This window comes from Geotrypetes seraphini, chromosome 11 (genome assembly GCF_902459505.1).
Source record: "Geotrypetes seraphini chromosome 11, aGeoSer1.1, whole genome shotgun sequence".
Classification (NCBI taxonomy): domain Eukaryota; kingdom Metazoa; phylum Chordata; class Amphibia; order Gymnophiona; family Dermophiidae; genus Geotrypetes; species Geotrypetes seraphini.
In genome coordinates this window covers 98,164,219-98,188,116 of record NC_047094.1, presented here as the reverse complement: position 1 = coordinate 98,188,116, position 23,898 = coordinate 98,164,219, and the positions used below count along the sequence as shown (strand labels likewise).

Below are 23,898 nucleotides of genomic sequence, written 5' to 3'. Positions count from 1 at the left end.
GAAAGAATCCCAGCCCGCCCGGCCCCTCCCGCCCCACAGCTGGAAGGTCGCCCGTCACAGCTGGGGCGCACACCTGGCCCGGGGCCGCTGACGTCAGACTCGGGCTCGCAGGGGATGCTGGTAGAATCCCAATGTTTTCCAACAGATGCTCCGAGAGCAGCGCCGGATCCAAGCCATTGGCAAACGAAGGGCCCCCCCATCCCCACCCCTCGCCTCTCCGAAACCAGATCCAGAAGGAAAGAGGGCGAACGCGTCGGCTCTCTTGTACTCCCAGTCCCTTGAAAGGGCCAGCATGAGATCGAGCCGGTTTATTTCCGGAAGAATCTGAGGAGTGAGAGAGCCGGCTTGGGGGGGGAGGGAGGGAGGGGGGGGTGGGGGGAGAGATGCCGCCGGAATCAGGCTGATGCCATTGTGGTTCTTCCAGTCCTTTCCTCTCTTGACCTTGACTGGCTCTGATCGGCTCCCCCTTTGGTTTCGAGCATTTGCTGGGGCTCCATCCCTTCTCCTCCCTGCCTGTCAGAGGTCTCCATGGCTACATCGGAGGAAGGGACCGGGTGCTTTCTCCAGAGAGGTCGGTCCCAGAGTGACTCCAGCATCCTCACCGAAACTGCACCTGAAGCCAGAGAGAACCCAGGTAGAGCCATGCTCCTTTCTATGAAAGTTCATGTGCACTTGTTTTCCAGGCAGGGAAAGAAGCAGGAGTCTTTTAAACAAGGTCAAAGAATCATAGATTATTATTAATTTTTGGGAAGGGCTTTCCCACTAATGGATCATCCCAAATAAGATCACGATCCAGACGTACTTTATCAACATTTTAAAATGAATTAGCATTTAAGACTCCCAGTGCCGTGGTCATGTTTTATTTCCAATGACTGCTTTCCCCTAGTCTTGCTCTCCAGGCTTCCTTTGCCAGAGCATCCGGCCTTGCGCTGTCTGGTATGTGGTGGCATTTTCTGGCTCTGTCCCCCTTGCAGGTGGCAGTCACAGCCACAAGACCTTTGCTTGGGAAGCGAGAGGGTGGCAAAAAAAAAAAAAAATAATAATATCCAGCAGGAATGTTCCAGACAACCGTAACAGGGTCACCACACCCCAGTTTCCTACTCAAACAACTGCCTAAAAGGAACTATCCCTCAGGGCTCTGGTTCTGAATAATGGCAGTGCAGAGAAGTCAAACTTGCCAACAAGATGTTGCTCTACAGGGTTTAGGCACGATCAACTTTATAAATACAGTCTCTCAGGTGAAAAGGATACAGACTGTAATTCAGTTTAATAGAGCAAGCACAAATTCTAGAGAGGGGTATAATAGAGCAGAAGGGGGCCTGGTGCTTGGAAGATATCGCCATGGAGACTGCGGAAGCAGAATAATAATTAAACCCTTTTTTTTTTTTTTTAACAAGAAAGCAATTTTGGCACAGAGCATAATCTTCTTGGGAAGTGTTTTTGTTCCAGAGGCGTTTTATATGTAGCAGGTTGGTGAGGCTCTGCTTTGCTGAGCTCTGCCAATAGAAAGAACACTGGCTTTGTGACCTTCCAGTACACTAATATCTGCAGGTTAACCTCCCTTGCAGGGAAGGGGACTGGAGGGGAATTAGTCATTTTTCACTTGCCAACATTAAACTAAGAATGGTTGATAGGCATCCTTTAGTCATGTATGTATGTGTAATGAATTTCTGGAGTCTGGCCTGTGTGTGAGATGAATTTCTGGAGACTGTCATATCTAGGTGCGTGTGTGTCCCATTTATTTATAAGACAGAATAAGGAGATGAGGGAGGGTCTAGGGTTTCTGACAGAAAATTTGTCTCTCTGAAGTCTGTTTAACAATGTCCTATTAAAAGCATCCAGGAAAGTCTATCTCTAGAGTGACAGGGATAGAAGAACTGGGCTGTATATGCAGAGACCAAAATACCTTGCAGATAGAGCATAGGCAGAACTGGTATTTGGGTTTATTGACTATATTTAATAATGAAATGAGTAACTAGGAGAAAGCTTCAAGATCTTGAAGTTGCTGTGGCAGATTCCCTGCTTTTACCACTGAATTATATGAAAGTATTTCTCCCAAGCAAGACACGAAAATGGGATTTTAATTTTCTTTCATAACTGCATTCTTCGGAAGACCTTCATGGTTGCAGAATTGAGTGCATCCATTAAATTAGGGTTTGCTTTGTAATGGTATCTGCTGAAAAGCAGAGCTCCCACTCCTCCCCCTGCCTTCTCCTTACACCCTTCCCTAAGGGGAAAGGAACAAAGGGTTCCACTGACAGCTCAGCACATGACATCAGGCGCTTCTGTACTCTGGTTCCTCCTCCCCTCTCCCCACAGAGCTGTTTGGGGGTTGTTTTTTTTTAAGCATATCAGATATAAGTCAATTAGTCTGATTCTTAGGCAAGATCTATGCAAATATATCTCATGCATAGTCTGAAGGATATCTTGAACATTAGCCCAGGAGGAACAAAACTAAGAATCAAAAAGACAGAACCACAATACCACCTCCCCCCCCCATCCCCCCTCCACACACACACACTAGTGGACATTTCTGACTCTTGCAGGACTGCAAAGTAATCTGGTTTTTAGGATATCCAGAAGGAATATTCATAAGATTTTTGCATACAGTTTCAAGAAATGGGTTAATTTGCATATTTTGGTTCCAGTGACAAACAGACTTTGAGAATCGGATTTAGCCACCACCCATGCCAAGGAAAGAAGCAAGACTTGAGGCCCCTTTTGCAAAGCCACAGTAGCGAATCCCGGCATGGCAAATGCAAAAAAAGCCCATTCAGTTTCTATGGACTTCACACCCTTTGCCACACCAGGACTCATTACTGTAACTTTTAATAGGGGCCCTTGATCCTAACCCCCCACTTGCTTTTAAAGTACCCATTCCTGAAAAATTCCCTAACCCCCTTGTCCTGTTTGTCTGATTAGATTGTAAACTCTATTGGGCATGGACTGTCGGTTGAATGTTTTAATCATGTACAGTACTGTGTACATCTAGCAGTGCTATAGAAATTATAAGTAGTAGCAGTATGTTTGGGCTCCATTTTAACAGGCCAGTGTGATCCACTCCTGATTTTACTCCATGACAAATGTTAGCTTGTAGTTCTGCTACTCTCAGAGAACTTGCCAAAATGAAGCCAGCTGGTCTCCCCAGTTCTGACAAAGGATCCACAGAAAGCATATTGCGCTTATCACAGATTACTTCAGGAGGGGCTGATATCCCATTTCATATATTCAAAAGCCAGTGAAATATTTTTGCAAATCTAAAAACTAAAACAGAAAACAATAAAGCAGAAAATTCAGATCAGTGGTGAACTGTTGCAAAACAAAGACAACCCTCCCCCCCAATAATCAATACAAAAAGAATAAGTCATTTATAACGTAAGAGGGTAATGGCAATCATTTCTATTTTATAATAATACTTTGCCAGGAACACATCTTCAGTTTCCACTCTTTTTCCCATGTTGTATTTGTAGGTGGGGTGGGGTGAAGGAATATTCAGCACCTTATGATTTATTGCTATCATGATATAGCCCATACCGGATATATGCAGTGCCTAAAATGGGCAGCCTTTGCTTCTTGGAGCTGACAATCTAGTGGACAGACTCAGAAAACATAGAGACAAGAAAAAGAAGGAAAGGCTTTGAGTTAAAATTTAAATTTTAAAGTTTAAATTTGTATGAAATATTATTGTAATTCTTATTGTATTGAATGTATTTTTGTATTATCCTATTGTACTAATTATTTGATTCTTTCAATAAAAATTGTTATACATAGAAAAGATGCAAAAAAACAAAAAAAAAACCTGTAAAGCCATGATAAGACAGCACAACCAAGTGGATTAGAGGTGGGGCTGAAGAAAGAACAGCTTTATATGAGTAGAATTGTAAAGAATAAATCCTACATTAAGAGACTCTTAATAGGGTAGGTGGACCAGTAAGTCAACTTAAAAAGAAGGGCTTTGATTATACTGCGGCCCATCCTGCTGAGCATAAGAATAGCCTTACTGGGTCAGTGCAATGGTCCATCTAGCCCAGTAGCCTGTCCTCAAAGTGTGACCAGTCCAAGTCACTAGTATCTGGCAAAAACTCAAAGAGTAGCAACACTCCATGTTACCAATCCAGGGCAAGCAGTGGCTTCCTCCATGTCTGTCTCAATAACAGACTATAACAGGGGTAGGAAACTCCGGTCCTTGAGAGCTGTATTCCAGTTGGGTTTTCAGGATTTCCCCAATGAATATGCATGAGATCTATTTGCATGCACTGCTTTCAATGCATAGTCATTGGGGAAGTCCTGAAAACCCGACTGGAATATGGCTCTCGAGGACCGGAGTTCCCTACCCCTGGACTATAAGAACATAAGAATAGCCTTACTGGGGCAGACCTTTGGAATGGTTCATTTTGGTTTAGGAACTGAACTATTGCTTGACACATGTGATGAATCGGCTGCAGGGACTTGTCTAGTATTCAATGTGCAGATAATGGAGTATAGGGTGTTTATGTCTTGTGGAACTGGATTGGGCTGGGCTGAGTTCTAGATCAGGGATTAGGCAATTCCGGTCCTCGAGAGCCAGTTGGGTTTTCAAGATTTCCACAATGAATATGCATGAAACTAATTTGCATACAATGAAAGCAGTCCAGGCAAATTAATCTCGTGCATATTCATTGTGGAAATCTTGAAAACCCGACTGGGTTGTGGCTCTTGAGGACCGGAATTGCCTACCCCTGTTCTAGATTGATAATTGCCAGGATGGTTATTGTAGTACAGGATTTGCTTAGAGCAGGGGTGTCAAAGTCCCTCCTCGAGGGCCGCAATCCAGTCGGGTTTCAGCATTTCCCCTATGAATATGCATGAGATCTATTTGCTTGCACTGCTTTCATTGTATAGAAACATAGAAACATAGAAATTGACGGCAGAAAAGGGCCTCAGCCCATCAAGTCTGCCCACACCAATGACCCACTCCCTGACTTTTATTCCCCTAGAGATCCCACTGAATATCCCATTTTCTCTTAAAATCTGATACGTTGTTGGCCTCAATCACCTGCTGAGGTAGCTCGTTCCAATGATCGACTACCCTTTCGGTGAAGAAGTACTTCCTGGTATCACCATGAAATTTCCCTCCCCTGACTTTCAGCGAGTGCCCTCTGGTGACTGAGGGCCCTGTAAGACAGAAGATATCTTCTTTCACCTCTATACGTCCCGTAATATACTTAAAGGTCTCAATCATGTCTCCCCTCTCTCTTCGTTCTTCCAGTGAGTACATCCGCAGTTTTTTTAGCCTTTCTTCGTACGTGAGTTCCCTGAGCCCCAAGACCATCCTGGTAGCCATTCGCTGAACCGACTCAATTCTCAACACATCTTTCCGATAGTGCGGTCTCCAGAATTGAACACAATACTCCAGATGAGGTCTCACCATGGATCTGTACAGCGGCATTATGACTTCAGGTTTTCTGCTGACAAAACCTCTACGGATGCAGCCCATCCTTTGTCTTGCCTTGGACGAAGCCTTCTCCACCTGATTGGCAGCCTTCATATCATCACTAATGATCACTCCTAAATCACGTTCTGCCGTGGTCTTGAACAAGGTTTCTCCATTTAGTGTGTAAGTTCTGTGTGGATTTTTCTTACCTAGGTGCATCACTTTACATTTTTTAGCATTGAAGCTTAGCTGCCAAGTTGACGACCACTGTTCCAGCTGCCGTAGGTCCTGCGTCATAGTGTCAGGCACACTGCTTTTACCTACTATGTTGCATAGTTTGGCGTCGTCGGCAAACAGTGACACTTTTCCTCTAAGCCCTTGGGTCATATCTCCTATGAATAAATTGAATAGAATTGTATGCTAATAGATCTCATACATATTCATTGCTGAAAACCCGACTGGATTGCGGCCCTCGAGGAGGGACTTTGACACCCCTGGCTTAGAGCGTTGGGCATACTTTTAGTTCAGGATGGTTCTGGAGAGGAGCAAATTATGAGTGTTACAAAGATAAGTACATTACATTACATTAGTGATTTCTATTTCGCCATTACCTTGCAGTTCAAGGCGGATTACATATGAATTGTCAGGACATTTAGAGGTACATAAGGAGTAGTCTGGACATTTTCTAAGTTGCTAAGGATTAGAGAGTATTGCAAGTGATGCCTGAGATAGATCTAGCTGTGTTAGTTTGGTTTTATGTTTTTTTTTAATAGTAGGATTTTTGTTTCTTTTTTGAAGGTTTTGTAGTCTGTGGTCGAGATCAGTAAGTTGGAGAGTTGGTGGTATAGTTTTGCTGCTCGAGTGGCTAGGAGGTTGTCGTACAGTTTTTATGTATAACAATTTTTATTGAAAGAATCAAATAATCAGTACAATAGGATAATACAAAAATACATTCAATACAATAAGAATTACAATAAATTTCATACAAATTTAAATCATTCTTTCAAATTTAATTTCCATATGAATTAATTCAATCTTATCTACACCCCCCTTAATTCCATCCCCTACCCATTATCTTCCCCTAAATGAAAACCCTCACCCTGGATGAAAGTTGACAAAAATAAAGAATTAAAATAAATAACTGGAATGTAATTAGTAAACCTAATTTTCATAATAAATCATTGATAACCAAACTTCGTATTTTTGGTGAAAGATTCTGAATATAAGGATCCCAAACCTCCATAAAAAGATGAGTTTTTTTAGGCGAACCTCGAACCTCCCAACTCTCAAATAAAAATAAGCGATGTAATTGATTGATTCCTCCAATGCCAAAAACTTGGAGATTCTTTCTGCAACCAAAATTGCATAATACATTTATACCCAATCATACAGGCTTTCTTAAATAAAAGACATTTTAGTTGGCCAAAAACCCCACAAGCTGATGCTTTACCAAAAATTATTCCCCTAGGACAACTCACTATCGAATTACCCCATAAAGAACCCAAAAATAATAGGATGGCAGACCAAAATGAGTTAATCAAAGGACACAACCAAAAAGCATGAGATAATGTGCCAGGATCTTTATTACATTTAATACAAATTGGGGTATCTATTAAATTTGCATGAAAAGCTTGAATTTGGGAAAAATAAGCCCTATGCAAAATTCTATAAGTACATTCTCTCCAAACATACCCTTTTATAATCTTTGGTAGTCTATTAATAGATTGAGTAAAATCAAGAACTCCTCATTCCAATTTGTAGAATTTTATCATATGTACGGGTAGGTAATATATTCCACCACCACTTGTCGTACAGTTTTTTTCGTTTGACGTTTTTGGTTGGAGGGTGCGTGAATGGTGTGTGGGTTCTCCTGTGTCTGGTTGAGGTGGATTGAATTAGTCGGTTGTTCCAGTAGGCTGGACTGTCTCCGTTTGTGGCTTTAAAAAGTAGGCAGTAGAATTTGAAAAGTACTCTCGCTTGAGAGTGGCATAGAGTGATACGGGTAAGAGTAAATTAGATCTCCTTTGAGAAGCATACAGTGTTATGGGGACTAAAACTATGCCAGGGTAGACCTGGCGGGGCCTCCGTGTGTGCGGATCACCGGACTTGATGGACCCAGGGTCTGATCCAGAGATGGGAATTCTTATGTTCTTATGTTTCTTGAATTCTTATGTTCTAATGTTCTTATTGGGAGCCAGTGTGAGTCGTGGTATGCCTCCGTGATGTGATCGTATTTCTTCAGCGAGTAGATAAGTCTTAGGGCTGTGTTTTGTACTGTTTGTAGTTATTTTATCATGGTTGCTGGGCAATGGAAATATAGTATGTTGCAGTAGTCTATTAGACCTAGGACTAGGGATTGTACCACAATTTGGAACTATTTTCTGTCGAAGAATTTTCGAACTTGCCTTAGGTTTCTCATGACTGCGAATGATTTTTTTAATTGTTTTGTTGATTTGTGACTGAATGGTACATCCTCTGTCTATCAGCACTGGGTTGAATGGGGTATGAGATTGAGTTTATTGTTATGTTTGTTATGGTTGGGGTTTTACTATTTTCGAGGAGGATGAAGTTTGTTTTGTTGGGATTTAGTTTTGTTTGTTTTCTTTCATCTATATTGCTACTATTTCAAGTGTTACGTGTATTGGGTCTGCCATGGAGGGCGCTGGTTGGACGAAAGGATGGAGAATGATGATGTTGTCTGCATAGCTGTAGGAGGTTAGGCCTAGTTTATCTAGGTTACACTTAATGGACCAGCTTAAACCATATCTAGGGGTAGGGACAACTTGGTCTGTTATCTAGGTGGTAGATTTGAGCCCTCTGGGTTATAGAAATCCTTTGTCTCTGGGAAAGATGCAGAAAACTCAGAACACTTTCAGTCTAGAGCAGTGTTCATTGCAAGGCCCGGAGCCCTCTATGGCGGTCCTTTTTGTCCTTCTGGGGTTTTTTTCTTATGCTTCTCTACCTAGGCCACACATGTGCAACTCCGGTCCTCGAGGGCCGGAATCCAATTGGGTTTTAAGAATTTCCCCAATGAATATGCATAAGATCTATTTGCATGCACTGCTTTCAATGCATATTCATTGGGGAAATCCTGAAAATCCAATTGGATTCCGGCCCTCGAGGACCGGAGTTGCACATGTTTGACCTAGGCTCAGCACAGAACGGGAAAAGTAGATGGGGAAGGAGTACATGCTTGAAGGACATGGCATTTCTCAATAGACGAAAAAGAATGTATTTGGAAATGCTCACAACCATTGAAGGTACACCCCGTTGAAGTTTGAAGGTGGGCTGTGAGGATGGATGTCATAGACACACACTAGTCAGCAGTGTCATGGCTTCACTTGGGAAGATATTTGGCGGCTCTCCTTCAGCTCATTAGAAGCTAAAGTGGCCCCAGCTTAAAAATTAATGAAGACCACTGATTTAGTGGATCAATGGCTGCTTTTTTTTCAAGACTCTTCAATTGTGACCTATGGATGAGGTTCTTAGATGGCTTGCTACTTATTTAGATTCTATAACAGGGGTGGGCACCTCCGGTCCTCGAGGGCAGGAATCCAGTCGGGTTTTCAGGATTTCCCCAATGAATATGCATGGGATCTATTAGCATGCACTGCTTTCAACGCATATTCATTGGGGAAATCCTGAAAACCCGACTGAATTCTGGCCCTCGAGGACCGGAGGTGCCCACCCCTGTTCTAGAATTTATCATGCTTCATGTAGGGAATGGGATTGGAACTTATATACCGCCTTTTTGTAGTTTTAGAACCACACTCAAAGCGGTTTACATACAGGTACTACTTCAAGCATTTTTCTTATCTGTCCTGGTGGGCTCACAATTTATCTAATGTACCTGGGGCAGTGGAGGATTAAGTGACATGCCCAGGGTCTTAAGGCACAGTGTAGATTTTAACTCCTTTCTGTCTCCCATGATTTGACACTCCTGTATTATTCAATCTACTTATTATCACCTTGATTCAGTCCCTAAAGCCTGCCATATACTACTATACTTGTGGTAGGCAACTAGTTTATTAGACTGATTTCCCTAACCCTGATCTTACCTGCCTTAACAGGTGTCTTAATGCTACTACCTAATGGCTTACTGCCAATAGACTGAGTCTTAATATCTCTTAATTTATAGCAATGTGGATTATAGGCTGTCAAGGCCTGTCAGTCATTCTTTCATAGGTCCTCCCCCATTCGAGTCGCTGAATCTTTGAATATTGTGGGATGTCATCTTGATCCAAAACTTCATTTTGAAACACAGATCTCTTTTGTTACCAAAAGTTTGGTTTTTTTATGCTCTGTCGATAGCTTGTTTAAATAAAGAGGCAGTGAGAATTGGAACGCACTCTCATTCTCTGATGACTTGATTGTGGCAGGATCATTATCCAACACCACTGGCTCCTTACTTTCCACAGAATACAGCATAAGATCATCTGCATGGGAGTCCCACCCTATTTATCCTCTTTGATTATTCCCTATACTTAGTGTGATCATTTGGCTTCAGAAAAAAGGGGACGGATTGAGACATCCGGGTTTTACTTCCATTGAAAGCAACCAAGATGTCTCAATCAGTTCTCCTTACTTCCATTGCTTTCAATGGAAGTAAAACCCGGATGTCTCAATCCGTCCCCTTTTTTCTGGAGCCATATGGTCACACTACCTATACTCTTTCTTGACTCCTTTGTGCTGCCGTTCAACATCAATATCCACCTTATGTGTCTATCATTCCCATTTCAGATCAACTAGATATTGTACTGTTTTTTTGTGTTGCTTCTTCCCTCTGAAATTCTCTTCCTTTTTCACTTTATTGTGATCAATTCTACCTGACATTCAGAACCATGTTGAAGGCCTACTTCTTCGCAATGGCATCTTGAGGCCTATTGTTGTAGTAACTGAAGTTGCCGATAGCAGCTTCCCCTTTCAGCTAGAACTCCGGATTGCCCTTTGCTCCTTTTTCTTTCCTATTTATAATTATTGCTCTTTTGCATGCTGATCACAGTTTGATTATTGAGTACTTTGATTGCTTCCATATATATGGTATATTATTATTAGATGGTATATTAAGGCCCTCTTTTACAAAGGTGCGCTAAGCATTTTAGTGCACACTAAATCGATGCGTGCTCTAAACGCTAACACAGCCATAGGATAACATGGACGTGTTAGCGTTTAGCGCATTTGTAACACGCGATAATATGTATCGGGCACTAAAAAGCATAGCACACCTTAGTAAAAGAGGGGGTAAGAGTCTAAGAAACAAACATGCCAACATAAGTTGGCAAACCTCAAGCACCTCTAGAATATTCAGAACGTGGCCATTAAACTTCGTTGCATGCTAAACAAATATAACCGTGTTTCCTTTTTGCTAATTTCTGACATTTAGCTTCCTGCAATATTGCATATCCATTGAAATTGTTGGGTTGTTTTTTTTTTTTTGCCTACACCATAGAATCACCTCACTTATCAGGGTTAAATCACAAATTATGTATGCAGAATTCTTTAGATAGTTGAAGTTTCATAGAAGCATAGCTCCTGCCCCGTAAACGAGAGGACGCCAAAAATAAGTGCTCCCTGTTGGAACCCTTGAGAAAGCCTGTTTAGGCGAAACGGGTCCCGTCGGGCATACAATTGTTGGGGCAAGCAAAAGTATACAACAATAAAGGATAAGTGAACAAAGATTTTCCAGTTGTTGACTGCTTCTATGAGACTTCAACTATACTAAAGAATTCTACATATATAATTTGTGATTTAACCCTGATAAGTGAGGTGATTCTATCGTGTGGACTGTTCCAATTAGCCTCACTTTCTATCTTCTACACTTTATTGCTCTGTTTTGTTTTTTTTTGCCTACAAGACATTTTTTAGGACACCATCTTATTTGGCAAATTATCTTCTTCCTCTGTCTTCTCCTCACCTGTCTTAATCACATGATTCTAACTTATGCCATTTACCTCTTCCATCATGGGCTAGAAAAGCTTTTATTTTGTTGTTCTTTCATTGTTGAATGTTTGTCTGCATACTTGCATATGGAAGTGTCCTATGAAAAGTTTAACACAATGAAGAGTGTAGAAGCCTGCTGAGCTGGGACATGTATTTCTTTATTTCAGATGAAAAGACCCGATACTGTCAGTGTTTCAGTTCTTAGGCTGCCTCAGCGGTCTTGGGAGTAAATCATACAATTTTTCTTTTTGCTTGTCCCAATTTTTGATTCAACTGTTAGCAGCAATTCACGGAAGCAGATATTGTTCTCCGTCTCTATTCAAAACTTCATTGGGTGATATTCGATTGTTTACTTGGAATTCCCTTTCTTTGTGTGTCGCTATGACAAGTTTAAGAAAGGATTAGAGACGTTGATTTACAAATGCTTTTGGGGAGATGTTGGAAGCATAATTTTGCAACTAGGCCTTCCTCCTCTGTTTTGTTTTCTTTGATTTTGTTTTTTATTCTTCACTACTCTGTATTATTAGCTCTGTTGCTTTCAGAGGACAGTAACTATCTGTTGTATGTCTTGGTGTTATTTGTTTTATTGTATTAATTAATTGTATCTGTTTATTGGTTATCTGTTTTCTTTGTATTATTTTGCCTTGTAAGTTGTATTGCTCACTGTATTGTAACTATCCATTAGACATTTGAACATTATTGGTATTATGCTTCATTGAAATGTACTGTAAAATGTTTTCTTGTGATTTTTAAAATGAACTAAGATGGAAAAATCCACTGCTTATTCTTAGAATAAGCAGAACATCACATGTTTTACTCTGTGGCATCTTGCCAGATACTTGTGACCTCAGTTGGAAACAGGATATTGGGCTTGATGTCACAGTATGGCAACTCCTGTGTAAAATTAAACTTGATATGGCTGGATAACAAGGGAAGTTTTTAATTCTCTCTTAAAACAATCACAATTTTGAATTTCCCTCAAACTGGATGGTAGTGAATTCCATAGCTGCGGAGCAGCTATTTTAAACATGGCAGAGCAAAATCCTTCTAAACATGAAAGGATGGAAATATCAGCAGATTCTTATCAACTGATTTCAAACATTGAATAGGTTGGTATACAGTAGGTGCAGACCTGCCACAATAATTGGCGAGACTCTTACTCAAAACCTTATAAACTATTGCTATGATTTTGAATTTTACTTTCTGTACTATAGACAACCAATGTAATTTCAATTTAGGTAATATGCATTTGAAATGAGAGCACATTGTGGAAGATTTAGAAGTTAGGCTTTGCAAAATACATATCTTCACCACAGTAAACACCCTGGAGGGCATAGACAGAATGAGAAATGATATAAAGGCACATAAGTCTGTCTTTATGAAGAGATTCACCCAAATTGGTATACAAGAAGTACAGTTTAACAAAACTGACAGCATAACAATAGTAAAATGACCTAAAGACATAAAGACAATGAAAGGTGCCCAAGTCACTATGTCAAGCTCCATCTCTGGCAAAAACAATCAGAACAGAGCCTAGCTACACCTTGTTCCGGAAGAAACTGAAAACCCTTCTCTTTGATACCTGAACTGTAAATGATTCTCTCATTATACCCTTTCTGCTATTGTGTTTCCCTGAAAATAAGACCTACCCCGAAAATAAGCCCTAGCGTGATTTTCGGGTAGGTCTTAATATAAGCCCTACCCCCGAAAATAAGCCCTAGTCACCGGCAGCAGCAACGCTTCTGCCCACCGCCATGCATCCCCCCCCTCCCCGCTAACCCATCTCTCCCTCCCATCCGAACCGCGAGACAGGAATACCTTATAACAGCATCGGCAGCAATCTACACAGGCTGCTTGCAGCCTTCTATCTCCTAGGTGCTCCTCTGCTGCATCACTTCAATCAGTTTCAGCAGGTGTGTGCCTAAAGGACTTGGAGCCTGTTTCCTAAGCTGTGTCTTACTAGTGCCTAGTCTAGGTTTAAAGGAGTGTTTGTCCTCATACTGCTTCCACTCCTCCCAGGGCTCCTGCTCTTGGGAAATCTTTACAGAAACAGGGTCTTGCTCCATGTTAGTTGGAGAGTAGAGGTCTGCATGGGAACGGGGATCACGGGAATCCCGCAGGTCCTGCGGGGGTCCCATGGGAATCGCCCCTAACCCACAGGACTCCCACGGGGACCCCCCTCTGGCCAACGGGATTACCACGGGGATGGAAGGCTTTGGAAATAGGGTTCGTCCATATAATATAATGGATGTCAGTCTTAGTAAAAGAGGGGGTTTATAAGTTAATTACCTGAGCAGAAAACAAAAAAAGAGTTCCATCAAAGAGATTCCACAAGGAAAACAGCAGTGCAAACACAAAAGAAACTGTGGAATTGATGATCAGAAGTAATTGCTACTTTTTATGGGGACGGGCAGGGATGGAGGTAATTCCTTGCGGGGATGGGTGGGGACGGAGAGGATCCTGATGGAGATGGGTGGGGACGGAGAGGATCCTGACGGGGACGGGTGGGGACGGAAAGGCAGGGATGGGTGGGATTTCTGTCCCCACGCAACCCTCTATTGAAGAGCTGCTGCACTGATCAGCTCTCTTAAGCTTCAGGGTTAAGTTTCTCTGCTTTCTGGCTGAAACAAGGCTAGCTGTATTGCTGGGCTTTTGACAATATATCTGGCAGAACTGTAGGAATGGTAAGTAGTAGTCGAAAGTTTTGTTGCTCACTTTTTTGTAACTGTCCATTGGACATTTGAACATTATTGTTTTTATGCTTTATTGAAATCTAAAGTGTTTTTAAATGAAGGGCAGTATAGCAGATATCAAATACACTATACTAAGAGCTCCTTTTATTAAGCTGCGCTAGCGTTTTAGGCACACGCTGCAGATTAGCGCGCACTGCCCCCCCACACTATGCAGAAAAACTAACGCCAGCTCAATGGAGGCGTTAGCGTCTAGCGTGCGTGCTAAAACCGCTAGCGCAGCTTTATAAAATGAGCCCAAAATGCTGCAAGTGTCAAAAGGGAGACAAAGGGCTCCTTTTACGAAGCCACGTTTGCGGCTTTAGCGCGCGCGCCTTTTAATCATGCGCTAACCCCCGCGCTAGCTGAAAAACTACCGCCTGCTCAAGAGGTGGCGGTAGCAGCTAGCGCGGTCGGCGGTTTAGCGCACGCTATTGCGCGCTTTAAACCACTAACGCGCCTTCGTAAAAGGAGCCCAAAGTGCCCAGTCTCTAATGGCTTCCCTCCATTTGGTTACCTGTTAAGAAACCAAAATAAAATCTAAATTGACGGTGATGGCATTTAAGGGCCTCACTAATTAGAAGCAGGCAACCTTAATGTTCTAGGGGAAATGTTTTTGCTCCTGTCAAGGGCGTTTGCTATCTGTTCCATCATTGAAAATAATAAGGTAAATGGGCTCGATTTCCAGGGCTCTTTCTGTTGCGGCTCCTGAATTATGAAACTCTTTCCCATGGGACATGAGTGCAGAGAAGAATCTGTTGTCTTTTAGAAACCATTTAAAACCTTTCTTTGTCTTGGTAACCTCTTAATAGTGCTGCGCCATCAGCTCGATCAGTGTTTTTCAACCTTTTTACACCTATGGACCGGCAGAAATAAAAGAATTATTCTGTGGAGGTCCGTGGACCGGCGGTTGAAGAACACTGGGCTAAGTTGTGGGCCAGATCCCGCCCATCTCTACCCAGACCCCGCCCCCATAATAGTACTAATTGCACCTTGCACGTCTCGTGCTTCATCTGGAAGCCTTCTCTCTGACTTTGCAACGTCAGAGCGAAGGCTTCCGGTTCAGGCGCAGGATGCCCATAGGAGCCACTGCCCGTGGCTTTACGCACCGAATCAGTGAGGAAGAGGGAGCCGGCTCGAAGATAACGCCGCATCGATCACACTGTGGGCCAGCGGTTGAAGAACACTGGGCTAAGTTGTGGGCCAGACCTCGCCCATCTCTACCCAATCTCCACCCCAGACCCCGCCCCCATAATAGTACTAATTGCACCTTGCACGTCCCCTGCCTCATCTGGAAGCTTTCCCTCTGACGTTGCAACGTCAGAGCGAAGGCTTCCGGTTCAGGCGCAGGATGCCCGTAGGAGCCACTGCCCGTGGCTTTACGCACCGAATCAGTGAGGAAGAGGGAGCCGGCTCGAAGATAACGCCGCATCGATTGCACCGTGGACCGGCGGTTGAAGAACACTGTTTTGGGCCTGATGCACGTGCTGGCCCTGTGGACTGGTAGGAAATTTCTGTGGAGCGGCACTGGTCCATGGACCGGTGGTTGAAGAACACTGAGCTAGATGGCAAGCTCTCTTTGAGGTTATATGAATGGTATATGGATTAATGTGGTTTTGGTTAGTGATTTGACATTTTTTTTGGTTGGCTGTTTGAATTACTACGACTACTACTTATCACTTATAGAGCGCTGAAAGGCGTACATAGCGCTGTACATTTTGCTATTTACAGACAGTCCCTGCTCAGAAGAGCTTATAATCCAGGGGTGTCCAATGTCGGTTCTCGAGGGCCGCAATCCAGTCGGGTTTTCAGGATTTCCCCAATGAATATGCATGAGATCTATTAGCATACAATGAAAGCAGTGCATGCAAATAGACCTCATGTATATTCATTGGGGAAATCCTGAAAATCCGACTGGACTGCGGCCCTCGAGGACCGACATTGGACACCCCTGTTATAATCTAACTTGATTTCCCTAACCCTGATCTTACCTGCCTTAAGAGGTGTCTCAATGCTACTGCCTAATGGTTTGCTGCCAATAGACTGAGTCTTAATATCTCTTAATTTATAGCAATGTGGATTATAGGCTGTCAAGGCCTGTCAATAATTGTTTCAGAGATCCCCCATTCCAGTGGCTGAATCTTTGGGTGAGGTGAGAGGAGTTAAGAGTTGAAGGCACTCTCAGAGAGGTGGGCTTTTAACTGGGCCTTGAACACCGGCAGAAACAGAGTCCGGCATAGGGATTTGGGCAGCTTGCTCCAAGCATATGGCGCAGCAAGGCAGAAGGGATGGGGGATGGAGTCTGGAGTTGGCAGTTAAAGAGAAAAGCACAGATAAGAGGGACTTACCAGCTGAGTGGATCTCATGGGGGGGGGGGGGGATCATAGAGGATATAAGTGACAGGTAATAAGAGGCAGCTGAGTGAGTGCATTTGTAGGTCAGTAATGACACCTAGATCCTTTTCCTGGGCAGTGACTCCTAACACAGAACCCAGCATCATGTAGCTATAATTTGGGTTCCTTTTTCCCACATGCATCGCTTTGCACTTGCTCACATTAAACGTCATCTGCCATTTCGATGCCCAGTCCTCTAGTCTCACAAGGTCCTCTTGCAATTGATAGATATTCCTTTAGACCAGGGCTTCTCAACCTATCCTTGGGACATACCAAGCCAGATCTGTCTCCTGTATCTTCATTGTGGATATTCTAAAAACATGAACGTGGGAGAGTGTGGCGCAGTGGTTAAAGCTATAGCCTCAGCACCCTGAGGTTGTGAGTTCAAACCCATGCTATTCCATGTGACCCTGGGCAAATCACTTAATCCCCCCAGGTACATCAGATAGATTGTGAGCCCACCAGGACAGATAGGGAAAAATGCTTGAGTACCTGAATAAATTCATATAAACTGTTCTGAGCTCTCCTGGAGAATGGTATAGAAAATTGAATAAATAAATGACTGGTTAGGGGTGTCCCAAGGACTGGGTTGAGAACTCCTGTTTCAGACAAAAACAAAATTAAGACTGTAATATTGTAAAGTTCTGCAAGCTGAAAGGGCATCCAGAAGAGAAGACAAAAAGAGCACAGTTCTGGGTGAAAGGTTAAAAATGCGGAGAATGTAATTTGTTCTGATACAGCAGTGCACTTCCCATGCTGTCAGTGATAAGAATTTTCATGACTCTTTAATTCACTGTCTCTCAAACCTTTTTTTGCTTCGGCACACTAAACGGAGCAAATGTTTCTTGCTGCGCATTATAATTGAAAAATATTAAATTGCAAAACCAACAAAAAATTAAATTTGAGAGTTATTATTTAAAGTTCATAGTTTCATAGTTTATTTAAAATTAAATTACACACCTATCAAAATTCTAGGTGAGATTACAATATTAATAAAAATAAGGGGTACAATAATTTAAGAACATAAGAATTGCCATCTCCGGAACAGACCCTAGGTCCATCAAGTTCGGCGATCCGCACACGCGGAGGCCCAGCTAGGTGTACACCTGGCGTAATTTTAGTCACCCATATCCCTCTATGCCTCTCGTAAGGAGATGTGCATCTAGCTTACCCTTACCTATGTCACCTTATGCCACTCATAAGGAGATGTACATCTAACTTACCCTTAAATCCTAGAACGGTGGATTCCGCAATTACCTCCTCCGGGAGAGCATTCCAGGTGTCCACCACTCGTTGCGTGAAGCAGAACTTCCTGATATTTGTCCTGAACTTGTCCCCCCTTAGCTTCAGTCCATGTCCTCATGTCCGTGTCACATTGGACATTGTAAATAAGTTTTTTTCCTGCTCTATTTTGTCGATTCCTTTCAGTATTTTGAAAGTCTCAATCATATCCCCTCATAGTCTCCTCTTCTCAACATATGAAAAACTTATTCACGGTTTTTCCGTATTCGCGGGTCGGTTCATCCCCCAATCACCGCGAATACGGAGGGAGAAGTGTAAATGGTGCCTACTGTGACTCCTAGGTACTGCTCTGGGCGTCGGCTATAAAATTGCTCCTATCGGCATCTAAAGATTTAGGTGATGGTAAGAGTCATAGTGTTAGGCACCAGTAAGGTAGGCCAAGGTTTTCCTGGTCTACTTTGCAGGTGCCTAACACGGGCGCCTACTGGTGCCTAAGTCATACCATGTCTATTTTCAACTCCTAACCATGCCTACTGTTAAAATCGTCTGTGGTACCTAAAGATTGTAGAGTGGCTACTGCAACAGGTCATAGCGGCTTACAATCAAAAATTAAAGACCAGTAAGCCTGACTTCAATGTTGGGCAAAATAATGGAAAAAATTATTAAAAGAAATAAAATTGTGGAACACGTAGACAAACATGTATTCGAGCTTCTTCTCATAAGTCTCTCGGCACAATCCCGATATCATTTTTGTTGCCTTCCTCTGGACTGATTCAAGTCTTCTCATATCCTTAGTAAGATATGGCCTCCAGAACAGAACACAATACAGTACTCCCCCGATATTCGTGGGGGTTCCATGCCAGAAACCCCCGCAAATCTCAAAAAACCGCAAATACGGTTTTTCATGGGGGAGCCTGAAGAGGGCAGTGGGAGAGGGCAGCAGGAGAGCAGCCGGAGCGCTGCGAGTGCAGGAAATCACTCACGGTACGCTCCGACCACCTCTTCCTGCACTTAGTCGGGCCTTAACCAATCAGGAGCTGTGTGTCAAAGAAGGGATAGAGAGATAGATAGAGAAAGAGATAGATCCATGTGTGTTGCAGAGAGGAGGCTTTTATAGCTTGGAATCTTATTCTGAATATAGAAACTATTGTATTTCCCAGTATCTTTCTGTTTAGAATTTGTAAACTGTTTGAAACAGTGGTTAGTTTAATTGATAAGGAGGGTGTGATACTTGCAGACATGGTAGATGGGATTAATCTCTGGCTTCTTTGTCCCATTCAAGCAGCCTATCTTCTTGATAAACAATCCAGTCTGGCTGGATGATTAATGTATGTGAATTCTGTGCAGGAGCCCAGAATTCTGCATCAACATTCCAGAGTCAGATTGATATAATGTCCCATAGGCCTTTGCTGACATTGGTTATGGCAACCAAAACTGCTGATTGCTAGCAATGCTAGGGCTGACAAGGACATGTCCGGGTTTTCCCGGACATTTGGTAACCCTATTTTTACTCCCCAAGTACATCCTTCTGCACTTCTATACATTCAATTTTAAGTGCCAAATCCTAGATCATTTTTCTAGCTTTTGTAGATATCTTCTCATATTTTCTATTCCCTCTGGGGTGTCCACTCTGTTTTCCTTTCTTTTTTGCCTATTGTGTCCTTACAAGTGCACCCTCTTTGCAATAAGGGGATAGTCTCAAAAGGTCAACTAAAGTTACAAGTAGATCGATTTTTTACTGCATCAGGATTTACAAAGACTAGGGGGCACGATGAAGTTAGAGTAATACTTTTTAAAACCAATGGGAAGAAATATTTTTTCACTCACAGAATAGTTAAGCTCTGGAACGCATTGCCAGAGGATGTGGTAAGAGCGGTTAATGTAGCTGGTAAGAGTGGTTAATGTAGCTGGAGGAAAAGTCCATAGTCTGCTGTTGAGACAGACATGGGGGAAGCCACTGCTTGCCTTGGATTGGTGGCTTGGAATGCTGCTACTATTTGGGTTTTTGCCAGGTAATTAGAAACATAGAAGATGACGGCAGATAAGGGCCATAGCCCATCAGGTCTGCCCACTCCACTGATCCACCCCCAAGTCTACTATCCTAGGGATCCCACTCCTGGTGACAGGTTCCCTTGGCTTAACCCACATGGGCATCCCATTTGCTCTTAAATTCTTGCACACTGTTTGCCTCGATCACCTGCACTGGGAGCTCGTTCCAAGGAACAACCACTCTCTCGGTGAAGAAATATTTCCTGGTGTCGCCATGAAATTTCCTGCCCCTGAGTTTGAGCGGATGCCCTCTTGTGGCTGAGGGTCCTTTGAGAAAGAGAATCTCTTCTTCCATCTCGATACGGCTGGTAATATACTTAAACATCTCGATCATGTCTCCTCTCTCCCTACGTTCCTCGAGTGAGTACAGCCGCAGATTGGGCTAGACGGACCATTGGTCTGCCCCAGTAAGGCTATTCTTATGTTCTTAAGTGCTAAGTGTAGTTCTGCATGCAACTGCTATCTACTATAATAAAACGCTAAGCGTGCATGCGCACTCTTACTTGAGTGATCCCTGATCCGTGATCAGTAGGTCTGTGGCCAGCAGGAGTGCTCATGCGTGCATACAAAGGTCCCTGCGGTCTTGCCGGCTCCCTTACACATCGCCCGGCGTGGCTCCCCCCTCAATAAGTAAGTTGTTTGTCGGCGCACACCCCCACCCCTCCTCGCCACACCTGAACCCCTGTTGACCCTCCCATCCGAACCTCCCACTGCGAGATGACCAAAAACCTCAAGACTCCAGCAGTGTCCGCAGCACTATAAACACGCTGCTTTGCGACCTTCTACTGCCCTGATTTCCTCTGCCGCGTTCCTGAGACGCGGCAGAGGAAATCACGGGCAGTAAAAGGCCGTGAAGCAGCGTGTTTAGAGTGCTGCAGACGCTAGTGGACGCTAGGAGGTTTGTATGTTGTCTTGCGGTGGGAGGGTCAGATGGGAGGGCCAGTGGGGTCGGCTGCATGGCGGCGGTAGTGGTGGGGGGAGGGGGGAAAAACAACGGTTCTACTGCACAGGGAGATGGGAGGGAGGGATAGAAAAATACTGGCTTCTACTGTACGGGGGGATGGGGGGGTAGAAATGGAAAGATGCTGCTCAAGGGTTCTACTGCACAGGGGGATGGGAGGGAGGGAGGCAGGCAGGCTGGCTTCGGGGGGGGGGGTGGACAAATTCTGGAAGATAGTGAGGGGGACATAGGAAGGAGGCACTCAGGTCACTAAGGACATAGGAAGGGGAACTGAGGGCTCTAAGGACATAGGAGACACTGGGGGCACTAAGGACACAGGATCGAGGCAATGGGGGCACTAAGGACATGGGAAAGAGACACTGGGGCACTAAGGACGAAGGAAGGAGTACTAAGGACATGGGAAGGAGGCACTGGGAGCACTAAGGACATAGGAAAGGGCACCTAGCACCCGTTAATGTAACAGGCTAAAACACTAGTTATAGAATATTTGAGTAAGTCCACATGCCTAGTGGTTGATTGGCAACTGTGCCGAACAGCGTCTAGGACAGGGGTGCCCAACGCGTCGATCACGATCGACAGGTCGTTCGTCCAGGCGACCCCAGTCGATCGCACAGCAGGTTCCCTTCTTCCCTTCTCTTTTTTTCCCCTCCTGACTGGCCCGCCTCTTAAAGAACGCTGGCCAATCAGAGTGCTGGAAGGGCGGGGTGAAGGTCGGTGGGGGACGGAGCTCAGCGCATCACAAGAAATAGAAGCACCTGTAATGATTGAGGTAAGAGCGAGGCCTAATGCTGCCCGATATACAATTTAAAAAACCCCAAAATCGGCCTCCCAGTCAGTGGCGTACCGAGGTGGGGCGGTCCGCCCCTGCCCCGGGTGCACGGCTTGGAGGGATGCACAGCCGTCCGGGTCCTCCTGCCCTTCCTTTCCACTGGTCTGCGCACGGGGCTTGCACCCGCCGCCCAAATGGTGCTGTTGGTTATCGCGAGACTCGGCGGCACCATTTGAGTGTCGGCGCGGGACCAGGCAGGCGCAAGCCCCGAGCGTGGACCGGGGGAAAAGAAAGGCAGGATGACCCGGACCTGGCCGGCTGTGCACCCCTCCAAGCCGTGCACCCGGGCGGATTGTCCCCCTTCTAAATCCATTGTACTTGTCTTTTATTCAGTTCCACTAATGAGCATTGTGACAGGCAGTTCTTATGGGGCAGTTCTTGGAAGTATTTCTTTGTTTTTCTGTGCCTAAGTATTCTATTAATTTAACTTCCTTATTCCTGTGGGGATCTCCAAAGGGGACGAATGGGAGACGGCCGGTGGCAGGTGGTACTTTAGCAATTCTTACAGGTTGCCATAGGCCTCAGGAGCTGTCTTCCCTCTGCCGTGGTCCTGCCCCTCCTCTAAGTCAGAGACAGGCTTGGGGCAGAGGGAAGACAGCTCCTGAGGCCTATGGCAACCTGCAAGGATCGCTAAAGTACCAGCGATCCTCTCTGCAGACTGCTCCCTGCTGGAATTAGGTAAATGGATGTGGGGAGGGTAGGCCTTCGGGGGGAGGGGGGAGTGCAGTCCTTCAAGGGGTAGTGCAGGCCTTCAGGGGGGGAGTCAACCTTTGAGGGGGAATGTGCAGACCTTCAGGGGGGGTCAGGCCTTCGGGGGAGGGGGCTGTATGATAAAAAAATATTTGAACATAAATACAAAGTACACTCGGTGTGTATATATATATATATAAATAAATAAATATATATATGTTTAGCATTTTTATTGTTGGTAGATCATTTTGACTTGGTCATTTTAAAAGTAGCTCGCAAGCCCAAAAAGTGTGGGCACCCCTGGCCTAGGAGTTAGATGTCGTTTATATAATCAGGCTTCATTGTTAACGTTGCCTTCTCACCCAGGCCATCTAATCCTGATTTTACCCCATTGCATGCAGGGAATTGTAGTATCTGACCTTTTTTATGGACATCAGAACTACAACTCGCTTCAGGCACTATGTTCAAACCCAGGACTGCATCAGCCTTTTCAGGGTGATCTGAGTGGCAAACTCTTTTCAACACGGAGCCTTTTACTCTGTAAAAGAATAAGATATAAATAGACATAAAGAACAACTCCAAGTTGTTAAATATTTACTTTCAGATGTTAGCTAAATACTTGTAATATTTACACTTTGAAAGAACACTTCCAGTACTTAGCACATCCTTCAGTTTTCTCTATCGCTGTTTCCTTCAGGGTCTGGGAATACTTAAATTAGACAGTGGGTCACAGGATCATTTAGAACTTGAAATGAATTTCTTTGTAGAAACTGGTGCATTTATTAACAATTGTCTTTTAATAATTAATTAGCCTGTTTGTTTAATATTATTAGTATTTCTAATAGAGGAATGTGATAGTGCTGGATACAGAATCTCTTATCCATCTGATGGCTGCAAGAATGTAATTGATCTGGCATGCCCATTAAATGTGGTCTTCTGTTTAAGTAATGCATATACATTATAAGCATGCCCTGGGGAATCATATGGAATAAGTGCACAAAACAGGTCAATGCAGAGTGTTGATCCTGTTTTAATATTTCAAAGAGTTAACATTAATCAAGTCATATTTCAGATCTAGGTTGTGTCAAAGGAATTAATGGGAAATCCTGACGAAGGGGGCCTTAGTAATGTCCTAGAGAATAATATTTACATTCCTAGTTGAAGATCTGTAAAATCAGGCACTTCAACTGGCTGTTATTAGACTCTGTTATGCCCAGGGCAGGATTAATTCGTCGAGGGCCCCTAGGCACACAAGTACACTGGGCCCCCTGCCACGCCCCACCCCACCATACGCCCAGGCGGAAACAGGAAGCTGCGTCAGAGGGAAGCTTTGGGCAAGTAGCACCTCTTGCACAATTACAGTTCCCGTTGCCTTTCTTACCTACGTTGCTTGCTTGTCTTACTTTCCATCAATGGGGAGGGGGGGGGGGGGGCCGCGTTGCTGATCGGCCTGCATTGCCGATCGATGCTGGAGGGGCCCATCGCCGTTTGGAAAAAACAATGTTGATTCTCTTCTTCATCGGGCCTCCCTGACCATTTTGGGCCCTAGTCATGTGCCTACTTGGCCTATTGATTAATCCTGCCCTGGTTATGCCATCTCAACAAAGATGGAAGCAGAAAAAATACGGGTCCTTCTATCGTTTCCAAAGGAC

The 23,898-nt window shown here is 44.0% G+C and overlaps 1 protein-coding gene across 1 annotated transcript in view; it reads left to right on the top strand.

Annotated features, from left to right (window-relative positions):
• The first annotated feature begins 402 nt into the window (after nt 1-402).
• The window catches only part of PHACTR3 (phosphatase and actin regulator 3), a 312,301-nt gene continuing 288,805 nt past the window's right edge, over nt 403-23,898 (top strand). The window contains exon 1 of the mRNA XM_033914120.1: nt 403-634. Within this exon, the coding sequence (XP_033770011.1) occupies nt 529-634 (106 nt within the window). The 5' untranslated portion in view covers nt 403-528. The remainder of the gene's footprint in view (nt 635-23,898) is intronic.